The sequence below is a fragment of the Cryptomeria japonica genome, chromosome 11 (assembly GCF_030272615.1).
Source record: "Cryptomeria japonica chromosome 11, Sugi_1.0, whole genome shotgun sequence".
Lineage (NCBI taxonomy): Eukaryota > Viridiplantae > Streptophyta > Pinopsida > Cupressales > Cupressaceae > Cryptomeria > Cryptomeria japonica.
The window spans coordinates 570721079-570745510 of record NC_081415.1 but is presented as its reverse complement, the minus strand read 5'-3'; the positions used below and the strand labels follow the sequence as shown (position 1 = coordinate 570745510).

Here is a 24432-nt window from a genome sequence, read left to right as displayed (position 1 = left end):
GTTTCAAGTGGCATATGCCAAAAAGTTAGGGCATGATGTAGCTCATTGTAAAGAAGTCCCTATGGATGTCACACATTAGGTGCAATGGCTCTCAAGGCATGTTCAAATAATAAGTTAAAAAGGCAAGAACAAGGATACAAGTGAGTTCAAATTCTTCAAGTGGTAGGGTTGGCCCTTTGGATGAGAAGAAATCACAATAGTTGTTCGTGAGGGACTCTCAATTGGCACCTAGCTCTCTAACACACAACTCAAACTCAAAGTAGAGGAAACATTGATGCCTTATTTACACCTCATACTTTGCCAAGATCACAACCCACTTGAAAGAATATAGGATGGAGGTGAAAGGAAACCAGGTAGCGGCATACAACTTCCTACATTGAACTATCAGGAGAGTGAATGCAAAAATTACTAAACCCTTTAACAATTACAGATTCAGATGCACATCTAATTAAACATTAATAGATATTCAAAACAGAATAAACACATAACACAACATATACGTGGGAAAACCCTTTTAGGAAAAAACCCACACTCCAATTGTATTATCAGCAACAACAGTTACAATACAATGCACATAGCCAATTCTCTTCAAGAGTCTTCACACTATTACAGGATTCAAGCGTAATTCCGGCAGCATAACGATGTCTCACAAAATCTTCAACCTCTCATACAAAATAAGCCAAGGCATCACATATTTATAGAGCTCAACACAAAGTAGTAGGCTTCCATGGTTTCCAAAACCAACTTCAAAGCTTAGAGGTAAGTCATGTCATAAACAATACAATTACCATTATCATGACATGTTGCACATAGCAACCTTCCAAAGCACTAACACCTATCTCATCCAAAATGGTTATCTTGCCCAGTGTAATGCAAGTTCAACATAGCAACTCCCATAACTAGGAATATGCACTTTCCTTACCTCACACCACTTGTCAAAAGTGATCTCCACCATAAATATTAACTGCTCAAATACAACTCCAATCCATAATAGAAAACACAAGCCAAGACTCTTTAGTCAACATAAGAAATTGCCAAATCAATTTCCAGTCCAAACTGGAAAATATACGACAACACCTTCCCAAAATGTAGAATCTTCCAAGTGGACACCAATTTCCTAAAAAACAAGATTATGCCATCTCATCACTGCCATGTAGGATGCCACCTCACCAAGAGGACCCACAAAGTGAATGGCAACTTAGGAAATTAACAAATTAGAATACATCAATTATTAAATAACCAATGTTAGGACTCCAAGGTTGAGACACCTAATCCCAACAGGAGGAAGATTGCCCATGAACAAGCAAAGTAGGCCATTGGAAATTTTTGGTACTATTTTAGCCTATCGTTCAAGTTTATTGAGTCTCCATATTGACAAGGTATGTGTTGTGACCATTTCACACATCGCCCCATCGCAAATGGGGACCCCCTCTTTTTGCTTGTTTTTCGCTTGTTTTCGCTTTCGTTTTTAGGGTTTTGTTAGTCAGTTAGTTGTCTGGATTTAGGGCTAAGCCTTAGGGTTTTAAGTTTTGCCTTTTCAAGCCAAAATCCAGTCATTTTTGAGAGCTTTTGAGCTTCTTTTCTAGAATGCAAATTTTTGAATGCAATGATTTCGCCAAAATGGTCTAATTTTCAATTGGAATGTTCATGCAGAGCTTAAACTTGTCTAAATGATGACCGTCAATGTGAATTTTTGTCTGACTGAATATTTTGACCAAATTTTGACTTTTTTTTGAAGTTTGATCCTGAGCATTGGAATTGATTTGTTTTCGCCTCGTGAAGTGTTAAAATGTGAAAAATCTTGTTATTTTGGCCTGTAGGAGCAAAATCGCTCCTGTCCCTCAGTGAAGGACGGGAGCTCATTTTCAGATATCTCATCATTCTTGCAGAGTCCGGACAAATTTTACGTTTGAAGTGATAGAGAACGACAAGATCTTTCATTTGAATATAAATTGAAGATTTTCATGAGCGCAGAAAGGCCTCCAGGAGGAAAATCGCTCCTGTCCCTCAGTGAAGGACCGGAGCTACGATTCAAATTTCGCCTTGTCCTTGCAAGATTTTGAAAACTTAATGATTTGAGGACGTCCGAAGGAAGATACTTTGCCAAATGAATATAATTTGAGATGCAAAAAACGAAGGAAAATGACCTATATTGACTAAATCGCTCCTGTCCCTCTCCAAGGGACTAGGGCGAGGTACCTTGTAGCTCCTGTCCCTCTCCCAGGGACCAGAGCGATTTCCTTCATTTTGCAAAATCCAGACAAGGGTCGAGGCAAGTTTACGTTCAAAAACAAAGGAGAACATGAGATGAGCACATTGAATATAAATTGAAGATTTTTGGGACGTCCATACCACTGTTAAATGCCTAGTTCGCTCCTGTCCCTCAGGAAGGGACCAGAGCGATTTTTGATATAACTGCCTTTTTTGCAAAATTACAAACAATGTCAAGGCATGGGCGGATAGAGTAAAGAAGGACGAATCCGTTGAATATAAACTTAGCGCATGGCAAAGTGAGATGAAAGCCACAAGGGAAGGATCGCTCCTGTCCCTCTCCAAGAGACCAGGGCGATACAAGGGTGATGATGCGTCCCTCCAAAGTTCAAGGTCGTCCCTCCAAGGTTCAAGGCCGATCCAAGTCAGGACGAAGGATGGCGAGGACATTTCAAGGCATTTCCATCAAGCGCAACGTTGCAAAGGTCATCACATGGAAGGATTTGCACTCTAAAGACCTAGATCGCTCCTGTCCCTCTACAAGGGACCAGAGCGATATCTACATAATGGCGTAAATTTCAAAAGGCAAACAAGTTTCAAGTTACCAAGAGGGTCGAAAGGACATCATTCCACGCATTGAAGATAATTGTAAGTTGAAATAAACAAGAACAAGCTCATTATGATGAACTTCGCTCCTGTCCCTCAGGAAGGGACTAGAGCGATATTGATATATTAGATTAATCCATGCAAGATTTACGTAAAGACAAAGATACACAAGGTTACATATGCTCCAGGACATCGTTTGAAGATAGTTTGCAAGAGTTTTAAACGTCCAAACATTGCTAATCGAGTTAAAAGTCTCCCATCGCTCCTGTCCTTTGGACAAGGACCAAGGCGATACTATTAAAACACTCCCGTTCCTTCAAAGATCAAGGCGAGGCGAGGTTAGGAAGTGCGAAGGACGACATTTGGAGGACATTGCAAAGAGGATCGAAGTTTAAAAGTCACCAAGATCAAGGAGAAATAATGGATCGCTCCTGTCCCTCTCCAAGGGACAAGGGCGATGGTCCCTTTAATGCATCCAAACACATGATAAAAGCGAATGGGAATAAGCGCAAAGGACACAAGCAATGATATTTCGAAGGTCAAAGATACAAGGTGAACGTGAAAACATGGAGATCGCTCCTGTCCCTCTCCAAGGGACAAGGGCGATGTTAGACAAAACACATGATATTCTTTGAAAATCAAGGACGCACAGGGTTTTAAATAACATTCAAAAGATGATGCAAGGAAAGGATCGTACCAAAATGAAGAATTTCAAGCAAAAACATGGAGATCGCTCCTGTCCCTCTCCAAGGGACCAGGGCGATAATGGTCATGGGATGCATTTGCTCGCACAAGAAAAGAAATCCAAGTTCGAAGGACCACCAGATGATCGATTTGGGACGTGGAAATGAAGGAGTTGAACGTTGAAAACGCAAGAATCTAGATCAAAATTATGGATCGCTCCTGTCCCTCTCCAAGGGACCAGAGCGATGAGGTACGTCCCTTTATTTTCCAGTTTTGGCGCCAAATTAAACAATTCGAATTTACTTTAAATGCTAAATCAATTTAAAAATTAAAAATCCATTTTTTATTGGCATTTAATGTGGCGTTAAACATCTATTAATTATTTTTGCCTTATTTAAAAATCGAAATTTGCAATTTAAAAAACGCAAGGCATTAAATAATTAATTATTTAATTAATAAAAAATCGATTTTAAGCGCTCATATATGGAGGTCGGCCTTGTTATGTCATTGCAAATCATTTAAAAAATGGTTTTATTTTTATTAAGTCGGCCTAAGGGGTAAAGGATGCAAGCGCTATATAAGGGGGGTAGAATTATCATTTTCTACATCATTATTTTACCTTCTTTCATGCGAGTTGACAAGAGGCGAATATAGTGCGAGTTTCATTTATCCAAGGTGGCGAAGACATTCCAAAGGTGGTGCGATTTCAATTGAAGACCAAGGGTGGCGCGCTTAGACATTCCAAAGGTGGTGCGACTTCAAACTAAGGTGGCGCTTAGACATTCCCAAGGTGGTGTGAGGCGTCCGAGGTGTGTTTGAAGGGGTGCGAATTGCATTGAAGATCAAAGGTAGAGCGAATTTGAAGATCCATCCAAGACCACGCCTAAGGTGAATTTGCTAAGGACTTGGTGTTTTATTTGTGCGAATTTGAAGATCACATTCTCTCCAGAGGTGGCGAAATCAAGTTTGAGGGGATCATATTGAAGATTATCTTCATACCTCAATTTTGCCTAGGCAAATTTTGTTTTTTGCATTCTAGAGTTAGCTCCCTATCGAGGTATGGCGATTTAATTATTATTGTTTTATTCATTCATCGTCATATTTCAAATTTTGAATTGTAAATCTCTTAGCTCAATCGTTGTATTTTAGGAAATGATAACTCTAGGGACTTATCATGAGGTTTCCTAAAATCTATCTCTCTTATTTACGTTATTTATTGCAAAATCTATTTCTTATAATGAAATGTTGTGTAGGTATGGCGACCCCAAAGGCGGGAGCATCCACCAGTCGCTCGGCTCTCATGAAAGAAGATCAGAAGACCGAAGAAGTGGAGACCAAGATCGTGCCCAAGTGGAGCAACATTGGAGATACAAACTTGGGAAACTTTAGCACGAAGAAGTTCCGAGAGGTCCCTTACATCGGCAAGCCATCACCTGTCGCCCGGAGAATAATAGAGAGTGGCATTATCAAGGCGGCCGGTTTTCCTCCAGCTATTCAGTGCCACGAGTTGATGATCGAGTGTGCCCGTCATTACAATCCACAGTCCAGGACAATTGTGTCCAATGAGGGAAACACTTTGGCGTACCTTTCAGAGGAGGCCATAAGTGAAGCCTTCCATCTTCCAGAGCACAGGGACATGATATACAAGAGCATTGAAGGAGCCAGATCAGTGTACGATGATGATCCAGATGCTTGCCTAAGCATAATCAACAAGAACTGGCTACTTAAGAGTCGTCCCCGTTTGAGCAAAGTACCGAACACACCACATCGGATTGATTTCCAAGAGGAGTACAGAGATTTGATCACCATGCTCAACAGAGTTACAGGAGCACCTCATGCCTTCTATTTTGAGAAATGGATGTTTTATTTCATCCAGGTGATTGTTCAAGGAAAGGGTACAATACATTGGGCTAGAATAATTAGCCATTGCTTGGACGTACAGTTGAGAAGACTCAGGGCTACTAAGTCCTTCCACATGAGTTCATACGTCATCTATGCCTTAATCAGGAGCGTTGAGTACGCAGGACTACCTCACAGAGGAGTGATTGGAAGAGGACCCGGCGAGGTCAGAGTTTGTGAATCCTATACCTACTTGCATCATCCACCAGGGAAGAACTACAAGTTAATCAATGATACTTTCACGATGAACATCACCAGGACGTTGCAAGGAGGGATTCACAACAGATTATCTCAGGATGCCCAGGAATTAATCAAGAGGTACGGTACTTGGTTCATTCAGTTTCCCAAGTTCACTTACATTAGAGTGTATGGATGTCCTTTACCTCCATACATGTTGCCAAGGTACCCGACAGATAGAATTGTGTTACTTGAAGTAACAAGGCAGTTGGCAGCATATGTGAAGGCATTCAGACACAGACATCAGAATGGAGTTCAGGTACCTATTATTTTGGGTAATTCAGTTGAGGTATGTCCCAATGTCTCAGCCATGGATGACGCAGAGAGGGAGTTAGCCTTGTATCCTTTTTCATCTTTTGCTTGGAGGAATAGTTTTGATCCTCATGGACATTTAGAGGAGACAGTCGGTAGAAGATTTAGACATGAGTACCAAATTGAAGATTTTATGATGAATCTCCTAGATGATCTTGAAGTGAAACGCAAGATACATTCTAGATTGCCTTTGGATTTCATCAGGAAATGTAAGATTTACAGAGTGGCCGACCAAGCTCAGGACAACGGCAGGCACATCCAATCTTCATATGATAGAGAAAGCAAAACAATAAGTTTGGATTGGAATGAGCCCGAAGCCGTGGATTTAGACGATTTGATGGCACCAGTCTTGTCTTGTACTCGCAGATGGGTAGACGTTCAACATCAGAAGTTGAGAGAACAAGGCATAGCCATGTCTTTTACTTTGGAAGAAAAGCCAGCCGAAGGTGGAGCCAGTGTTAGTGAAGGCAATCCTAATCCTAGGAATTCAGGAGAAGGTAACCTTCGATGTGCCAGTGAGAGCAATCTCCATCCGAGAGGTTCAAAGAGAAAGGAAAGATCAGAAAAGAAAGAGCCTTCCAAGAAAAAGCAAGGTGCTAACAAAGATCAAACACCAGGTACTTCTTCCAGGCCAGAAGATAGAACAGTTCGAATGGAAGAATCCATGGAATCGATGGTACAGAATGACAGACAGGAGGAAGAACAGGCACAGCATGTTTCATCCGATGGATCTCTCCAAGACTATGATTTAGATAATGATAATGAAGTAACATCTCCTCCCAGACAAGAAGAAGTAGTACACAAAGAAATTCAAGTTCAAGAGACAAGATCAAATATCCCAGATTGGTTGAAGGAAAGATTGACTAAGGTGATCGTAATTGAGGACGAGGACAGTGCAATCGATTTAGAGAGCCTTGTTGGACGCTCACATATGACAACAGAGAAGAAGAAGGCTACAAAGATGTCCAAGATGATTCGAGATGAGACTGGATCTAGAAAACTGCAGATAGCTACACCGGCAGCAGACAAATATGAGGGTGAGATCCTAGCAGAACACTATCATATACAGACTATTGAGTTAGGACCATCCACAGCAGAGCAGACTTTAGATGATGCCACCGACACATTTGAGGCATTGAAGGATAAGTTTAGAGAAGAAGTAGAAAAGAATAGAAAGCTCGAGAGAGAGGTCGGTGCATGGAGGACATATTTCAGTCACATCAATGAACCTTTGGGACGTCAGGATCCAGTTAGATCACCATTGCAGGCATTGCCCCTTCAATCAATTAATGAAGCAGAAAGATTCAGGAATATGGTTCAGCGTACATGTAATTGGATGGATAGATCTCACACGGTGGCCATTGAGTTTATTACAAGGATGTCGAAGATCACCCATCAGGCTATCCAAGTTCTTGAGATAATCCACAGATTGATGGCAACAGTAGCTGCATTTGCCCATACCAAGGACGTTGTCATCCCTGTCTTGAAAGTTATAAGACATACATCTAGAAGAATTTTAGCACAAGAGAGGATCTTAGAAGGTGATTCTCACAGTTTGTTTCAGTGGTCAACCTTACTCCATATAAAGAGTGTTCTCTTTGAGGACATCAGTGTTAGATGTGGTCAAGTTGAGGAGGTGATCAATCCGATCCAGGACAGAGTATTTGAGGTACTTCGTACCATTCTTGGCAGAAGGATCGAGGTCGAGACAGATGTGGATTTACAAGAGTTTGAGGATAGAATCACTATCATCTTTCGCAAGGACGCAGATGTTACAGATGAGCAGTATGATCAAATGTATGCCACCATGCTCCTGATTGATAGAACAAAGGAACTTGAACCTACTTGGGACGCAGCTCTTCTAGATGCATTTGATCAGGTTATCCACTTAGAAGAGAGTATCAAGAATCTTCCCGAGATTCCAATCACAGAAATCGAAGGAATCGTGACGAAATTCATTGCATATGCTAAGAAGGAAAATTGGAAAGGGAATAAGATTCTAGATGAAAGGTTGTTACAGATGACATGACATCTTATTTCTCATTGGTTGATACCTCCTAGATTTTTGTGCCAAATTTAATATTTGGCTATGTATTTAATATTGTTCAGTAAAAAGGAGGTCATTTGTAACAAACCCTAATTAGGGTTTGGGTGTCATGATCTTGTCCGTTGATTTGCTTTAGATCTGGACCTTTCATTGTAATTGGGGATGCTATTTATACCCCCATTTTTCATTTCATTTGTAATAGTCAGTTAATAGAGAATAGAGTTAAGAGTGAAATAGAGAGATTAGAATTGTAAGCAATTTTTATTTTGTAGCAAGATTGAGTCTTGAAGAGAGAAGTTCAAGCAATTGTTGTATATGATGACTTGGAAATCAATAAAATATTGAAGTTATGGTGTTTTGTTGCAAGTTTCTTGAGTTATCTTCATGGTTGTTGGATGTACTTGAATCACGCTCAATCAAAGTAGTTTGTTAATTAGAAAGACTAAGTGTGAGATTTGATATTTGGTAGGATTCGCAATCCAAACCACTAGCTTCTTGCTGATTGTAGGAATGCCTTGCGTGGTCGACTGGAAAACACTTTGAGTCCTTAACCTTCAAGCATTTTCGCATCTAGGATATGTACCTTCGTAGTAGTGTCCTTGGTCTTTGATGCATTGAACACCATTATTACCTTAGAAGATCGCACTAATTTCAGTTGAGTTGTTGTCTTATGGCGAAATTGAAATTGGTTGAGTCTTGCCAAATCTCATTCATGCTAAGTCGTTCCTAGGGTTAGGCTAGATTAGATTTACTTAAACCCTGTCCCTTTTCCGTTTTTTTGAAAGTTCCTTTTAGATTAGTGAAATCTTCGAACCATTGAATCCGTAAGAAGCCTTGAAGGAAACAGCAAATCACATCATACCACTAAAAGCTTGTCCACACGTGGAGACCCCACTAAAAGAACCTTGGAGTCCATCTAACTGATCCTTTTGCAGATCTTCAGCAGTTAGAGACTATTTTCTCAAGAGAGGATAAGATGCCTGTCGGTATTTTATTCTGTGTATGATTGTGTACAAAATACACGTCAACAGTATGGCAGATGCCATTGCAATTGTAGATCTTGGTTTCAAAGCTGCATCATATGAGGCAATGAGGATTGATATGGTGAATGATATAGCAAAAGACATTACCAATGCTCCCAAACATCAAGTAGAGCAAGCAAAAACTAGACACACTATAATTGTAGACAAGTGGATGAATAAGAGGATCCAAATTCTCATCAACTTCCTTATTTTGTGCAATCTTGGCATGATCTTTTTGCAATTCATGGATGCATCAAATAGGGTCAAATCCATGGGTGGATTGTTTAAAATATTTGATGAGGTGATCATAGATGTATGACCACAAAATGTGATTCAATTTATTGTAGACATGTTGCTTGTGTTGTTACCAGGAGACTTTTGATTGACAAGTATCCCTTTATGTTATTTAGCATGTACATAGCATACTATCTTGATCGAACCCTAGAGGACATTATAAAACTTGAATGGGTTGAGAAGGTATTGCAAAAGGCCCACACTATTACCAAGTTCATCTACAATCACATAGGGGTGTTGCAAAGATGCACATCTTCATAGAGGGCAAGGAATACTTCGACCAGGGGTGACAACATTTGCTCCACACTTCCTTGAATTGCAAACTCCTTGGCAACAAAAATGAATGTTTATTTCAAATGAGCAAATGAAATCTAGCTACACCAATCAAATAGTGGCAAATGCATGGCAGAGTACATTTTTTCTATGAGTTTTTTAGATGAGGCACAATAGGTTGTCAAATTTACAAATCCTCTAGAAAAAGTTGAGACTAATGGATGGGGATAAATTCTCCATGGAGTATGAGTATGAGATGATGGATAGCACCAATGAGGTACATGTTGTTGTTGGACATTATTGATGACAAATGCATTCTCCTCTCCATGTGGCTAGTTACTATCAAAATCCACCATTGTTTTGTAGCCCCTTATCTAGAGGCGATGCCAAGATCACACATGGCCTATTGAGATGCATGGAGAAACAATTCCCTATCCTAAACGGACGATGTGAATTTTGTTGCCAAGAAATCAAAATTTTTTGATGTATGGTGATGCACATTTTGACAATCCATTCAATTTATTGGCTCTTGAGCTCTCTTGGAGTGTGTTTGAACACATACATTCCAAGAAACACAACCATTTGATGCAACAATAGACGATTGGCTTGGTGTTTGTTCACCAAAACCTATGCTTGAAGCTTAAGAAAGATCAGGGTTAGAGCTCATAAATACATGTAATTGTAAATATTGTTTTCTTTTATTTTTCAAATTTGATTTCAATAGGAGAAAAATCAGGTATCATCAAGGAAAACCAGCCAATTGACCTTGACAAGATTGATTTAGATTCTAATTAAATTGCATATGATGAAATAAACAGAAACCCTCTTTCAAGGTTAAGGATTTTGAAATTCCTTGGGAGGCGGACATTGATAATGATGTGTTTGAATGAATCAAGAGAGGCTTTGACCAGGAGATTCACCATTATGTCCTTCTATAATGTGCCCATACTATAATTTTTGTATTATTTTGAATGTTTGAAGCAACATGAAAACTGAAAACAGCAAACTAGAAATGAAAAAATTGGCTGGACTCTCTTGAAATAAACCCTCATTCACACCACAACATTGAATCATTCATGTAGATTCCCAATTTATTAATTGTACTTGCAAATTTATGAATGTACAACAATATAAACCCTAGAACAATAATCATTTTTGGATCTGAATTCAATTGGAAGCATTAAATTGAAACCTAAAGACTGACTTTTATTTCAAATACCTGTCGCTAGCAAATTACAACTGCTGATATAACAAAATGGCTACATGAACATCAAATTCAGATCATAGAATGTCATAAATTCAGTCATATATCTGTACAGATGAGATTCAGGCTGCAACCCTCTAATTAAAAGTAAATGTAGCTTATAATGTAGGGGAAGGATTGTGCAGTGGCAGCTAGGAATCTGTATGGTCACAACAAGTCTGAAATGAATGTTTGTGTGGCTGGAACAGATCTTGAACAGCGATAAATGTTCTCTAATACCCTCCTTACTGCTGATGCCAAACCCTAGTGACTGCAAATGCTGGTCGCTCCACAAATATTGCAAATTAGTGTTGTACAGCCATCCAAAAATGCTAGTAAAATGGTTCGGAATGCTGGTTGGTGCTCAATTGTGCGCTAACTTGTATGGCTGTGCCCAAAAATAAACCCTCTATGGTACAGAATTATCTCAGTATGAAATTACTCTAAAAATAAATGATATTCAGCAACAATAAATGTAGAAAATTTTGAAAATGTAGTGATGATTTGAATCCCTTTAATGACAAGAAAATATTTGCTTGCAAACCAAATTGCCACATTCTTGAAGTGTGCATCAAATCACCAAAATTCAACTCCAATGCAACCTCTATGTGGAGATGCCTTAAATGGATATGAGCATTTTGTTCCCCAAATCTAGACGTGGAAATCCAAGAGGGTTTTTGTCCTCCAAGATCTCTAAATTAGATAAGGGTTTTTATTGTAGTTGCAAGGAGACTTGTCTCCGGCCCCTTGGGATGCATCTTGGGAACTGGTACGCATTTCCAAGACTAAGACCTCCCGAAATTCAAGAAACAGTTGCCTAAAAAAGAAACCTAAATTGTGAAACATGATATCATTTTTGTCCCTGTTTCCCTATAGCGTGAGTTTATTTTCCACCATTTCCGTCACGCGAGCTTATTTTTGCTTGTCAATTGTATTCTTCCATGCAACCAGGGATATATGATAAGTTTTTTCAGCATATCTGTGCTTCACCTTTCTTTTTTGCATTTATCTTTGTTCCTGTAGGCAGAATAAAATGCTAAATAAATTATTAAATCTTTATTTCCTATTGACATACTCTTATCATTCTGATTTGCATTGGAACGAGAAAACACCGGAGCTGCCTTATAATAACTGGACGACTCCTGCACAACCTGCCCATAGTTGAAAAGACATATGTGACAAGTACTTCTGCCTTAAAAATGACAAATGTATAAACCAATGAAACAACCTTGCAAGATGGCAAGACCTGTGGGAGTGGGTGTATAGCAGTAATTGATATGGCTATCCTAGATTCCTTTCATTGCAATTGATACTGATACTTTTAGTTTTAATGTTAGCAAATTAATAAATTATTAAATTATATTAAAAAAATTGGCATCTCCAAGTACCCCCATTTCCTGTTTTTCAAAAATAGACATATTGGTATCGGTACCAATCTCTTGTACCAGTCTTAGTAGTAGTCTCCTGGTAACCTCGGTTTTCGTCTTTGGATGCAAGGAATGAACCAAAGATCAAATCTAGAAAGTGGAATGCCAAGTGAAGCCAAGCGCCGCTTTCTTATTCCTCTCCAAAATAGGCCCTTGAATTAAAAAATTTCCACCAAAGTACTTAAAAACTTTTTTTTATAATGAAGCATTTAAAAACACTTTTTATCTATTAAAATGATATTGTTAAGTTGCCCTTTAAATATGAAATTATCAGGTCCATCTAAAAAATGTGTTTTCCTAACTAATCCTTTAGCCCATGAGAAATGAGGATAGGCTAGAGGTCTTCTCCATGATGCTAGTTTGGAAAAGGGGACATGATAGTCCACTCTTCTCAAAATTGCTTGTTTGTAAGTAATTGTAGATTAGGATGATCAAAAATCTCTGCACCCTCCCTAGTAACATTCTCAAATGAAAGGCTCTTCCAATGCACCAAATTCTATGTTATGTCTATTCCTTAGTTTCTTCTCTTACACATCAATGATAGCTTTAGGCACCAAACTTGACTTACTCTCATCATCAAGAGGTGGCAAGTCTTTAGCAGGAGTGACATGTCATCCGAGTGCCCTCTTACATAAAACATGAAACGCATTATGGATTTTGCTTCTTTTTTTTCACAATTCAATCTTATAAGAAACCTCTCCACTTAAAACTTTGTAAGGCCCATATAAATGTGGCTTGATATTTTCCTCTCCATTCCCTTTGATAGAAGATTGTCTATAAGGTTGCAACGTCAAAAACACCAAATCTATGGCCCCAAAAGTCCTATACAAACCCAAAACAAAACCAACCCCCCAAAAATATTTGACCGAAACCGTGAACCAAACCATTGAACTGGAACTTGAACCAATAACTTAGTTCAAATCTATCAATAGTGCAACCAATTGTGAGAATCTTTTAACAAACCTCTTGTAATAATTGCTCAAACCAAAGAAGCTTCAAAATTGTGTCAATCTTAAGAGGGGACCAATATTGGATTGCATGTATCTTCTTCTCATCTACTTAAACAGCTTGGGCACTAATTCTATGCCCCAAATACAAGATCTTTGTCATCCCAAACTCATACTGAAATGACCTTTCATAGAATGATTGCTATTCTAAAATACCAAGCACCTCACCACCGTGTCTCAAATGATTCTCCCAAGTCTTGGCATGGATAAGTGCATTAATAAAGAAAACCAACATAAATTTCCTCAATTGATTAATGAATACTTGATTCGTGCTAGTGAAAAGTGGCTGGTTCATCTCTCTAGCCAAATTGCAAAAACTCATAATGCCCATAGTGACACCTAAAAGTTGTCGTGTGTACATCCTCCTCTTTTACCCTTATTTGATGATATCCTGAGTGAAGATCAATCTTGGAGAAGTATACTTTCTCATGAAGCTCATCTATCAACTCATTGATCCTAGGAATATGGTAGTTGTTCTTAATTGTCTTCTTGTTGAGAGCCTTGTAATCAATGTACATCATCATGGTACCATCCTTCTTGACCAAGAGTGTGAAAGATGCGAATCGGCTAAAGCTAGGTATGATGTGTCCCATATAAAAAATTCCTTAACTGTTTTTTTTCTCTCTTCCCTATGCTTTCTTGGATGGCTATAAGAGGTGGTGATAATTGACTTGGATCTAGTCACAAGCTTTATGATGTGTTGAAATCATCTATTCAATGAAAATCTTGGAGGTAAATTATTGAATATTATAATTGTGCTTTTCCAAAATAGACTAAATATCAACGTGATAAGACTTCTCACCTTTGGAGGATCTTGTATTAGCTATGAAACAACATGTTGCCCAAGTCACTTGGCCTTTACGAAAAGATCTATCTAACCTCTTGGCTGAAATAATTGTTGGTCCTCCATTGGCAATATCTTATAGTGTTACCTCCTTTCCTTCTACTTTGAATTTTAGCTCGTTTTGTGTGAACTTCCAAAGAGAATGTGGCCACTACACACCCAAAACCATGTTGATTTTTCCTAGTTCAACAACAGAGAAATCATTACACGCTCTCTGTCTTCCCAAAATAATGTCAAGTTGTATCTTCTTAGTGCAAGTAATAGTGAACCCATTTGCAACTGACATTGAACCCATCCAAATCCTCTATGTAATCCTCTCTTGGATACCAAACCCTCATCAATTAAGTTATGAGTTGCTCCTCTATCAATCAATACTATAATCTTCTATTTCTACAAATATCTACAAACTCAATGAATGATACCTAGGAGTGTCTAAACTGCGGAAAGAGTACCTTTTGAAACTTCTTTTTTCGATCTCCCTTGTTTTATCTCAAAAACTTCGGGTTCAGGATCCCCTACTTCTGGTTCCTCCTCCAAAGCTACCTCAATGTAGTGTGCCTTCTTCTAAGTTCCTTCTTCGATTCCTCTTGGTTGCCTACTTTCCATGGCATCTCCTTTTGATGTGAGACTTCTTTGTAAAATGTTTTCTTCTATAGTGCAGGAGGTGTTGCCTTATGCTGAAATTTGTTTTTAAAGAATTGAAGTCTTTAAGGTTAGAGCTATCCTATTGACTTCTGATAAGTATGGAGGATCAAACACCTTAACCCAACCTCCAAGTGGTTCATTCAAATCCTCTATGAAAAAGATCAAGTCCCCTCTTTGAAACATCCATATCCATAACTGGTAATCTTTGAAACTCCTACACATAACTGTCCACAATACCACTCTATCTCAATTAAGCAACTCTCCAAGAACTTCATATCAAACTTGTCAGTCGATCTCTGATTGAATTCATCATAATTGCTAATCAAACCGTGTCTTTGGATAATCAATCCATGATACCAGCACTCATGTGCTATGCCATCCAAATGAAGTGTAGCAAATTTGATACCTTCTTCCTTGTACACAGGGTTTAGTGAAAGGTAGGTGTCTAGCTTTTGCATTGGAACACAAGGTAATGTCCCCAATTTATGGCTGGGTCGGCCAGCCCCAAAATAGAAAGTAAATAATAAATAAAATTATTAATAGATGAAAATATTAAATAATTTTCCTAATGGTTTCTAGGCCGACTTGGATAGAAATTTATTAAGGTCGCATTCCTTAATCTTGGCCGACTTTTTTATGTTTGGGCGATTATTTCCCTGTGGCTGACCTTGGGAAAATTTGTATTCATACTGGTTGGTATTCAAAGACAAGTGGGAAAGGTTTTCATCATCTCAGTGTTAAATGAATGCAAAATCAGGCCTGCTCAGATGCAAACCTGGGCGACCTATAAGCTGGTGGGACAGAATCCCTGCCAGAGTTATTGCTTATCATTATCCTTGCTCATGTAATATTGTTTCCAACATTTGATCTGGGTAATTCTGATTTGCACCACTGCACAGGTTCAATGCATCAAGAGAGGATACAGGGAGATCTCAGGAATAACAGATCCAACAATAGCTCCCGAGGAAGATTGTGCAACTTCCAGGTGCCTGGTGGGATGTGAGGTTGTGACGGGATATCAATTCGGAAATCAGGTCAAGTCAGCATAAGCTCAGAGGAGAATTGGAAACCATATGCAGCCTAAAGAACTCATGACAGAAGTAGCTGCTTGCACCTTTAAACATAAGCATCTGACCGTTCCATCGCCATCCATACATATCAGTCAAGGGCCATGAGCATAGAAGATTAAGTTCACTTATCTCTGCTTCCACACAGAGGTAGATTGTATATCTGAGTTGAGTAGAATGTCATCATTTCATAATTGCTGAGTGAATAGGGAGGTTGTTTGTATGAATGCAGACTGCCAGTGTATGATATGAATTCCTGAACATTGCCAGGTGGTGCATTATTGTGCTAAGGACTGAGGTAAATGAAAGAAACATGAAACCATCTGGATATTATTCTGAAACTGTTGAGTATCTTCTGTGTTGATTTATTAATCATCTGAGAAAATAATCCTGGGTCGCACAATTTCTTTCCTAGTTGAGTCAATACTACTGTAGACTTATCTGCCGTTAGGAATTGCAAAAGTTTTTTTCAAGCTGGTATATTTCACACAAGCAGTACTCCTATTTGTGCCATCGAAAAGTAGGAATGATTAGCTTACCCAATCTATTTTTTAGATCCTTGTGAGATCTGCATTTGTACTTCTTTCTCTATTCTTCCTATGCTTCAGCTTCAAGTTGCATAAATTATTGAGTGACATTTGGGCATGAAACTATGGTCCAAGAGCTCTATACTCTGCAAAATTATCTTCCTACTAATTTGTCTCTTCTTCCTCTTGAGGATCTTTTTCTCTCTATGGGAACTTGGGTTGGAAGGGCTTAGATGCCAAAGCCGCTGTAGACACCTAAAATTGTCTTGTCATAATTAAATAAATATTTTTATTTATTTAATTATTTTTTATCGTAAGTCTTCTATTAATTAAATAAATTTTATTTATTTAATTAATTCATTTATCCTTTTCTAGGCTTTCTCTACTTAAATAAATATTTTTTATTTATTTAAATTATCTTTTCTCTAAGTTAAATAAATCTTATATATTTAATTGGTCCCACTTCTTGAATTAATTAAATAAATCTTTATTTATTTAATTAATTTATTAGCTTTTTTCCCCTCTATGACACATGCCATTTATCTTTTAATCTTCTTCTACCTACCCCCTTCATATTTTATTATTTCCTCTACTTTCCATTTAATCCTAGCCGACCATCTAGTTTTTTCACCTCTTAAATCCCTCCATTTGCTAAAGTGTATTTTATATAAGAGGATTCTCTCATCATTGCAATCCTAATCAGCTATCTAAAAATAATGACATATGTAATCAGGCCTTCTTGCAATCAATTGACTTCACAACCATAATTCCGTTCTTTGTTGAGCTCTTGTGCACAATACAAAATCTGAGAGCAAATATATCAAACAAGATCAATAGAGATCAAACTCTACTTGGCATCTGAATGGTATTATTGTTTCAATTTGTTGATTTGCATGTTCTTAGATTTCTTCATTGGTGTATGGTGAATATTTTATTGTAGAACTAGGGTTTTTCTTGTGGTTGGATCTTTAGAGTTTTGCAATAGTTTGTCATTATCATTTTTCACCGTATATAACCACCATGGTTCTATGATTTCCTATAGCACTCCCTTCACCCTCATATGCTGATATAAACCCGCATTCACAACCACAATAGTAAATCAATCATGTAGATGCCCAAATTTTTAATTGTACTCGTAGATTTATGAATTTACAGCAGTACAAACCATAGAGCAGTAATTATTTTCAGATCTGATTTTGATTGAAAACATCAAATTGAAACCCAAAGATTATTTTTTATTTCAAACATCTACTGCTGGAAAATTAAAACTGCTGATATCAAAATGGCTGCATAAACATCAAATTTCAGATCATAGAATGTCATGAATCCACCCACATAGACCTATTCAGATGAAACTTAGGCAGCAACCCTCCAAATTGACAATGAATAAATGCAGTTGTACGACACAGGAAGGATTGTATGGTGGAAGCTAGGAAGTTGTGCAGTTGCAACATGTTTGAAATGAATGTTTGGGCAGCTGGAACAGTTCTAGAACAGCAATAATTGTTGTCTTATAGCCTCCTTATGGCTGGTGCCAAATCCTGGAGACTGCAAATGCTGGTCACTTCACAAATATTGCAAATTAGTGCTGTACGGCTATCCAGAAATGCTAGTAAAACAGTTCAGAATTCTGGTCACCTCTCAATTGTGCCTTGACGTGTAGGTTTGCACCTAGGAATAAACCTTCAATGGTAGAGAATTATCTTAGCATGTAGATGCTTAAAAAATAAATGATAAATGAGCAACAATAAATGAAGAAAAATCTGAAAATGTAGTGATGGAATCACTTTGATGATAATAAGATATTTTCTTGCAAATCAAATCGCGACAATCCTGATATGTGCATGAAATTGCCAAAATTTAGCTCCAATGCAACCCTTTTGAAGAGTTGCCCTAAATAGAGATGAGGGATTTCATCCTTCAAGATCTTTGAATCAGCCAAGGGTTATTGTCTGTGGACGCAAGGAATGAGCCAAACCTCAAATCCAGGAAGTGAAATCAAAATGCCAAATGAAACCGATCCCCACCTTTATATTCCTCTCCAAAGCACCTGGGACCTTCATTTAAAAATTTCTCGCCTAAGTATTTAAAAACATTTTTAATAATTAATGTTTAAAAACATTTTTTAAACTGTATAGATAATATTATTAAGTTGCCCCTTAAATATGCAATTTCCAGGCCCAATTAAAAAATACATTTGCCTTACCTAATTTTTTAGCCTATGGGAAATAAAGATAGGCTAGAGGTCTTCTTAGTGGTACCAGTTTGGAAAAGGGGACATGGCATCTCCGTAGGAGCAAGAGTCTTGGCTATGTGGGGTTTTTTGAAACTCTATACTTAGTTTGTAGACTAATTTTGTACAAAGTAGATTCTAATTGAAACTACTATTATGTAGTTATCATCTATGCATTGTGCAATGCAATGTAATTTGCAATATGAACATAAATAAAAAAACTTAATTTTCAAAATTCATGGGGTAAGACTCATTTTTCTTTGCTCTATATCTCTGTACAATTAAAATGTCTTTAAATTTAAAAAACAGCATGCTTTTTTTTCCTTTTTAGTGTATTTTTTGATAATTAAAAATTTCCCTTATTTTTTCTTGATTTTATCTTTGATTTTTTGAAAACATGATCTTTTGATTTGCTAAATTATTGCCAAGAATGATTTTACTGCTATGAATAGAACAATCGGTTTCCTCTTCCCATGAAGATGTTCAGAGAACGGATTTCGATCTAAAAACAATCCCTGAATTTCTGCTGAAATTGGCTATTCGGTAGATTCATGTTACAAATTCTCTATCTTAGATTTGTCAACAGCAACTTTTTGCATTTCATTAGACTCCATTATGCCAAAGGGTACCAATAGGCACTCAATTACCCTAGAATTGTAATCATGAAATATGGAACAGCAGAGGTCCTACGCTCCTCCTTACTGAGAGCAAAGACGCTTATGTATAACCCAGATTTAACACAATCAAAATCAGCCCAAACCTTTCGACACCAAAACAAGTAGAGAAAAAACTGTAATTCTTTACTGCAACTGTGACATCAATGGTCATAAATTCTGGGAGAAGAAATTTTTATACTTCAAATATAATCAAGGAGAAAAGGATTTGATAATGGTACTCCTCAGAAGTAGGGTGATGACACATCAAAGTTTACATGGACCACCCAATGATCTCTTGTCATGCCTTGGCATTGTTTACCACCCCTCAAGTTCTATCCCCTTCCATGCTAACTTATGAACAATAGGTTAAGGTATTAGATATGGAAATGTTGTGAAACCTTGACATAAAAGACAAGTGAATAAAGCCCATGGTTCTCTCTAATATTTTTTCAATGCGGTTGCCAATGAGCTCAAGTAATTCTAAATAACGTTGTATCACATCATCCAAGTCTCTAATAAGCATCTGTTATAATCTGAAGCCCCTTAACGGAAATATTTTATGGCTGGCAAGTTGGGGGGTGACAATACAATTTAAAAATATATGAACTGGTAATTATTCCATGTATTTATCTATATTTTCTTGCTACATTAAAGTACTCATAAAGATACAAAGATTTTTGCAACCTATACAATAAGATCCATTTATATAATGGAAACATATGTCATACTCAAATCAGTGCTTTAAATTATCATCTGGTTTTTGCTTTAAGATATTAACAGCAAGAATTGTAACTCCACAATGTGATTTGTCCAAAATGTTTTATAGCAATATTATTTAATTGACAATCTAGTTGGCAAGAATAGTTCTGTGTACATCATTCAGCGACATCCTCTAGTAACTTATAATAGGAATTTCATTCTAGAAGTAGATACTCCTTTTTTGTATCTCAAACATTTCTAATTGTGACAGTCTAAGGATTGGTCACTGTTTATTTATTCAAGCTTTGAACTTTGAACTAATAAATAGACACCGAAAACATCAAATTCCATGAAGAGACAAAACTGTATTGTTAAAAGTTTAGTTTTTTATTTCTTGGACATCTCAGTTAGACAGTTAAGAACCCAAGTTTATGAATAAACCAAGGAATGTATATACCAACTGCATGTTCCCATTCAAATATGTTTAGGGGTATACATATTCTAAACTAGAAGAGAATGTAAAACTGAAATCCTGACCGTAAATATACTGTATGCCAGGACTTTCCTTCTATACAACAGAGGATGCTTTGAGAAAGAAGTTTTCGGAGTTTGGTGAAGTAGTTGATGGTATGTAGTATGTACAAGCTTTTTTTCCCCAGGAAAGGTTAATTTGTGGAATTGAGATGCATGTTGCCTATATACTAATATTTTACTACATTCTCTCAAAACCTTGGCCATTCTAGTCAAAATCATAATGGATAGGGGTTCACAAAGATCAAAAGGATTTGGATTTATTTGGTATGCTTCTGAAGCAGATGCTGAAAAGGCGAAGAGTGAAATGTGTGGCAAGGTACATTTTTTCATTCTTTTTGTGCAATTCTCTGTAGATGCCTTATATTGATTTGTATGTTGAAAGATTCTATAAATCTGTCCAGGTTCTGCATGGGAGGATAATCTATGTGGATGCTTCTAAACCCAAATGGGCCAAATCTCAGCTTGGTGGGGATCTTCCGGGCATTACAGCTCCCTTTTTTGACAGAGAGGAAACAGCAGTTGGTGGGGAGGACTTCGGAAAATATTAATTCTTGGATTCAAAACTTTCACACGTTCCCACGAATTTCCCAAAGTTACCAGTAGCATGTTGCTTGGGATTGCAGTTCTATGAAATTCAAACGGTTTTAGTATATAAAATAATAGAAGATATGGAAGAAAGCTAGACTAGAATCCTTATAAAACCACAAGGGCTTAATTCTTTGTTGTGTTTCCTCTGATAGAAAACATATAGGCTGGTACCATTCTTGTAGACAAGCACCTCTAAAGTTTTCACCATTTATGAAGAAATACTTTTGAAGTGAAACACCTCTTAGGTTATTAGGTCAAAATTTAACTGGAAGTTAGTCAACCATCCTCTTCAGGTAATTTTGTTCTGTATGCTTTTTTACTTAGTCAAATTCCGTTGTAATATATGGTCCAATTTCTCATTGAGAACTACATCTGAATTACCATGATGACACCGATAATGACAACTCATACTAGTTTACACATTTTCAGAATTTGGTTACATGTCATTTCTAATTTCTGAAAAGTTCATCTTCCATTTATTGTTATGAACATTCATCTATTATAAATCATGTTCAGGACTTTTATTAATCACTTTTGACTCAGTTCCTGAGCCATGTATCCCTAATTGTGCCTTTGACTTTCTGTATGCGCTAACAAATCCCAACCATCAAGTGCAGTGTACTCTGAGATCTACTTGTTCATTGTTTCTCACCCTGGCTTCCTTGTACTCAAATTCTGTTGTTATAACAAATTCAAAGGATTTATATGTTATTCCTTTATCCTTAACTCTTGATGTTTAACAACCACTAAAGCTAATCTTGCTAAATAGAAAGAACCAGCCACCTGCACCTAAACCTTGTTTCTATTGATAATAGGTAGAAAGGACAAAGCCAAATACACCTAAATTTCTTATATCGGCTGCACATTTTTCTTTCATGAAGTTAATCTGTTTACTACCCACAAGATCTTGCCAAGATTGGTTGATGTGTGATAACCACCAAGTGATATTCTAAGAAAGCATTTACTGACCATTTATGTTCAAATCTCTTTTTGTCCTGAATGTTATTCTTTTTCTAAGTTGCCTTGTTCAATTCGGGCTTGGGTACAGATTGAAAGTTAGGGTATGCAATATGGTGGAACTTTTTTCCCCAGGATCAGGTATATATATGTACACACACACACTCATGAGTCAACACACTCATGAGTCATAATTAATGAAGAATTGCAGCTTTGATGCAAAATTGTGTTTTCAGTTTTGTTTTCTCTATTTGTGAAAAGAATGTAATATGAGCGACTTTAGGCAAAATGAATCAAATGTGAGCACTTTGAGGCGAATTCGGGTTTAGTTAAGTGTTTTGTTGTTCTAATTTTTTTCAATTGCCCAAAATTGCATATTCTTTTCTGGGTCTGGCCTGGGTTCTGCCCAGGCAACCAGGTACGTTGTGGGTGCTCAGGCAGAACCCAAGGCAAACCGCAGACCATTCCACCCTAGAATCGAAACGCAAACCAGACTTTTGCAGTTTGTCGCCTGTTTTTGAAGAACTGGTTAACTTGAACTTTTTCTATTTATCATACCAGGAAGCATACTACTGTCACAGATGAGAGGGGTAAAGTGGCAGTGTGTATTGTTCCTGAGTGGATAACAAAAATTACCGGCCTTGAATAATAACTACCAAAGCTCTTAGCTACCGTTTAATTTCTCTTTAAAATTCTGATTAAGATTGGCACTATATTGACTCAAATTTTTACACATGCGACTGCACATATACAAGCATTTAAAATTCAGATATCTTAATTTAAAAAATCGAATTATCAATCTCAAGGTGATCATCTTAAATTTGTCACATTAGTACAAATATATCTTAGTGTATTGAAAGTTCAAATTTAATTAAAATTGGATAAAAATAGGACTCTAATTATCAAAATGGTCGTCGTTTATTGGTGAAGATGATTACAATGTACAACCTGTTAAGGTTCATTCCCCTGCTTGGTTTGATCATTCATTGTGGTTGTCCAATCATCTGGGATCTTGCTTAACTCTATTTTTTTCTTAAATATTAGACGTAGGCCTAGTCCAAATCATCAAGGCACAGTTGGTGTATGCATCCTCGTAGCTCAGGTATAACCTACCAAGGTTGGCACAAACACCGTTTAAAGGGATGAGTCATATGAATTTAAAAGACAAGTTACTCAAAATTAATTACGCTGAAGGTGTTCTCTATGAGAGAGTAGCTTGACATGAAAGATCGACGACATAGAATTCTGCAAAGGCATGCAAGATGGTCGAGTCTATTTTGACTAACCAATTCTGCAAAGCGTATTTAATTTTTATTGGACCAGGTGTAGGTTGTAATAACCCACCCAAAATTGATTCAACAAAAATTGAGTATTCTTTTTTTTTTTGTTTTTGTTTAATGTAATCATTATGTTTTATTCAATTGCATACTCTGGGCATCCATCCATTTAGGATTAGGCATTCATCCATCCGGGATGAGCATCTAACCATACGGGTTAGGCAATTGTCCATACAGGACGTAAGATTCCATCTATCCAATACGGGATAGGCATCTACCCATATGGGGTAGGCATCTATCCAAACGGGATAGGAGATGCTCTGGCCAGAGACTTAGACTCATTGGGACCATTCGGGTCCTGAGCCACTCACTAAGTACTACACTCTTCTAACAAGAGTGCACCGAGGTCGCCGTCCTTAGGAGTAATTAAAATAATACAAGCTTGAATTCCGCCTCGGAATTTGGCTTAAAGCCTCGGGAAGTCAAGCGAATCCATACGGGATTCCTTCCGAGTATGCATTGAATTTCTTTTTCAATTTAATTATCTTATCTTTCAATTAGGATTCTTACTCAACCTTCATGAGAGCATTTAACTTGACCATCCCTAAAAGGGGCTTACTATGGTTTATCTCAACGGATGTGAAAATCATTTAAAAGTTATCTTATTAAATTATCGATCCAAGGGGGATTACCCGCCCCTTGGATTTTAACTTCCAAGTGTCCCTTATTACTCCCCGGCGATTTATAGAGACGATGCTACAGACGTCATTAATGCAGCTTTATTAGGCATTAAGTGCAGTAGTTCAACACGACGACATTACCCGTAAGCGTGACCCAGAGGCACCGTATATACCGAACGCTGCTAGTTTTGGTTTTCCAACTTCCTTTGTTTAGTTTTCTAACTACGAAAACATCATGCTTGAAATAATTACGAAATGAAAGCGTAAAATTTTATTTAATTGAAATAACTACTTGGAGTATAATTTGCATAATAATGACCATCACGAAACTTGCATAATAGTAATTACATGTGTACTTGCAAGAAAAATGTAATTAATTCATAAATAATTCGCATGCTATGAACCGTCAATGAAAGTAATTATTCCATGAGAAATTTGCAAGCCATAAGAAGATTTAGCGAAT

The 24432-nt window shown here is 37.3% G+C and overlaps 1 protein-coding gene across 1 annotated transcript in view; it reads left to right on the top strand.

Annotated features, from left to right (window-relative positions):
* LOC131064779 (small RNA-binding protein 11, chloroplastic) overlaps positions 1-21597 on the top strand; it is a 37237-nt gene extending 15640 nt beyond the window's left edge. Inside the window, exons 2-4 of the mRNA XM_057999046.2 lie at positions 20492-20560; positions 20677-20783; positions 20869-21597. Coding sequence (XP_057855029.1) covers positions 20492-20560; positions 20677-20783; positions 20869-21015 — 323 coding nt within the window. The 3' untranslated portion in view covers positions 21016-21597. The remainder of the gene's footprint in view (positions 1-20491; positions 20561-20676; positions 20784-20868) is intronic.
* Positions 21598-24432: the final 2835 nt, after the last annotated feature.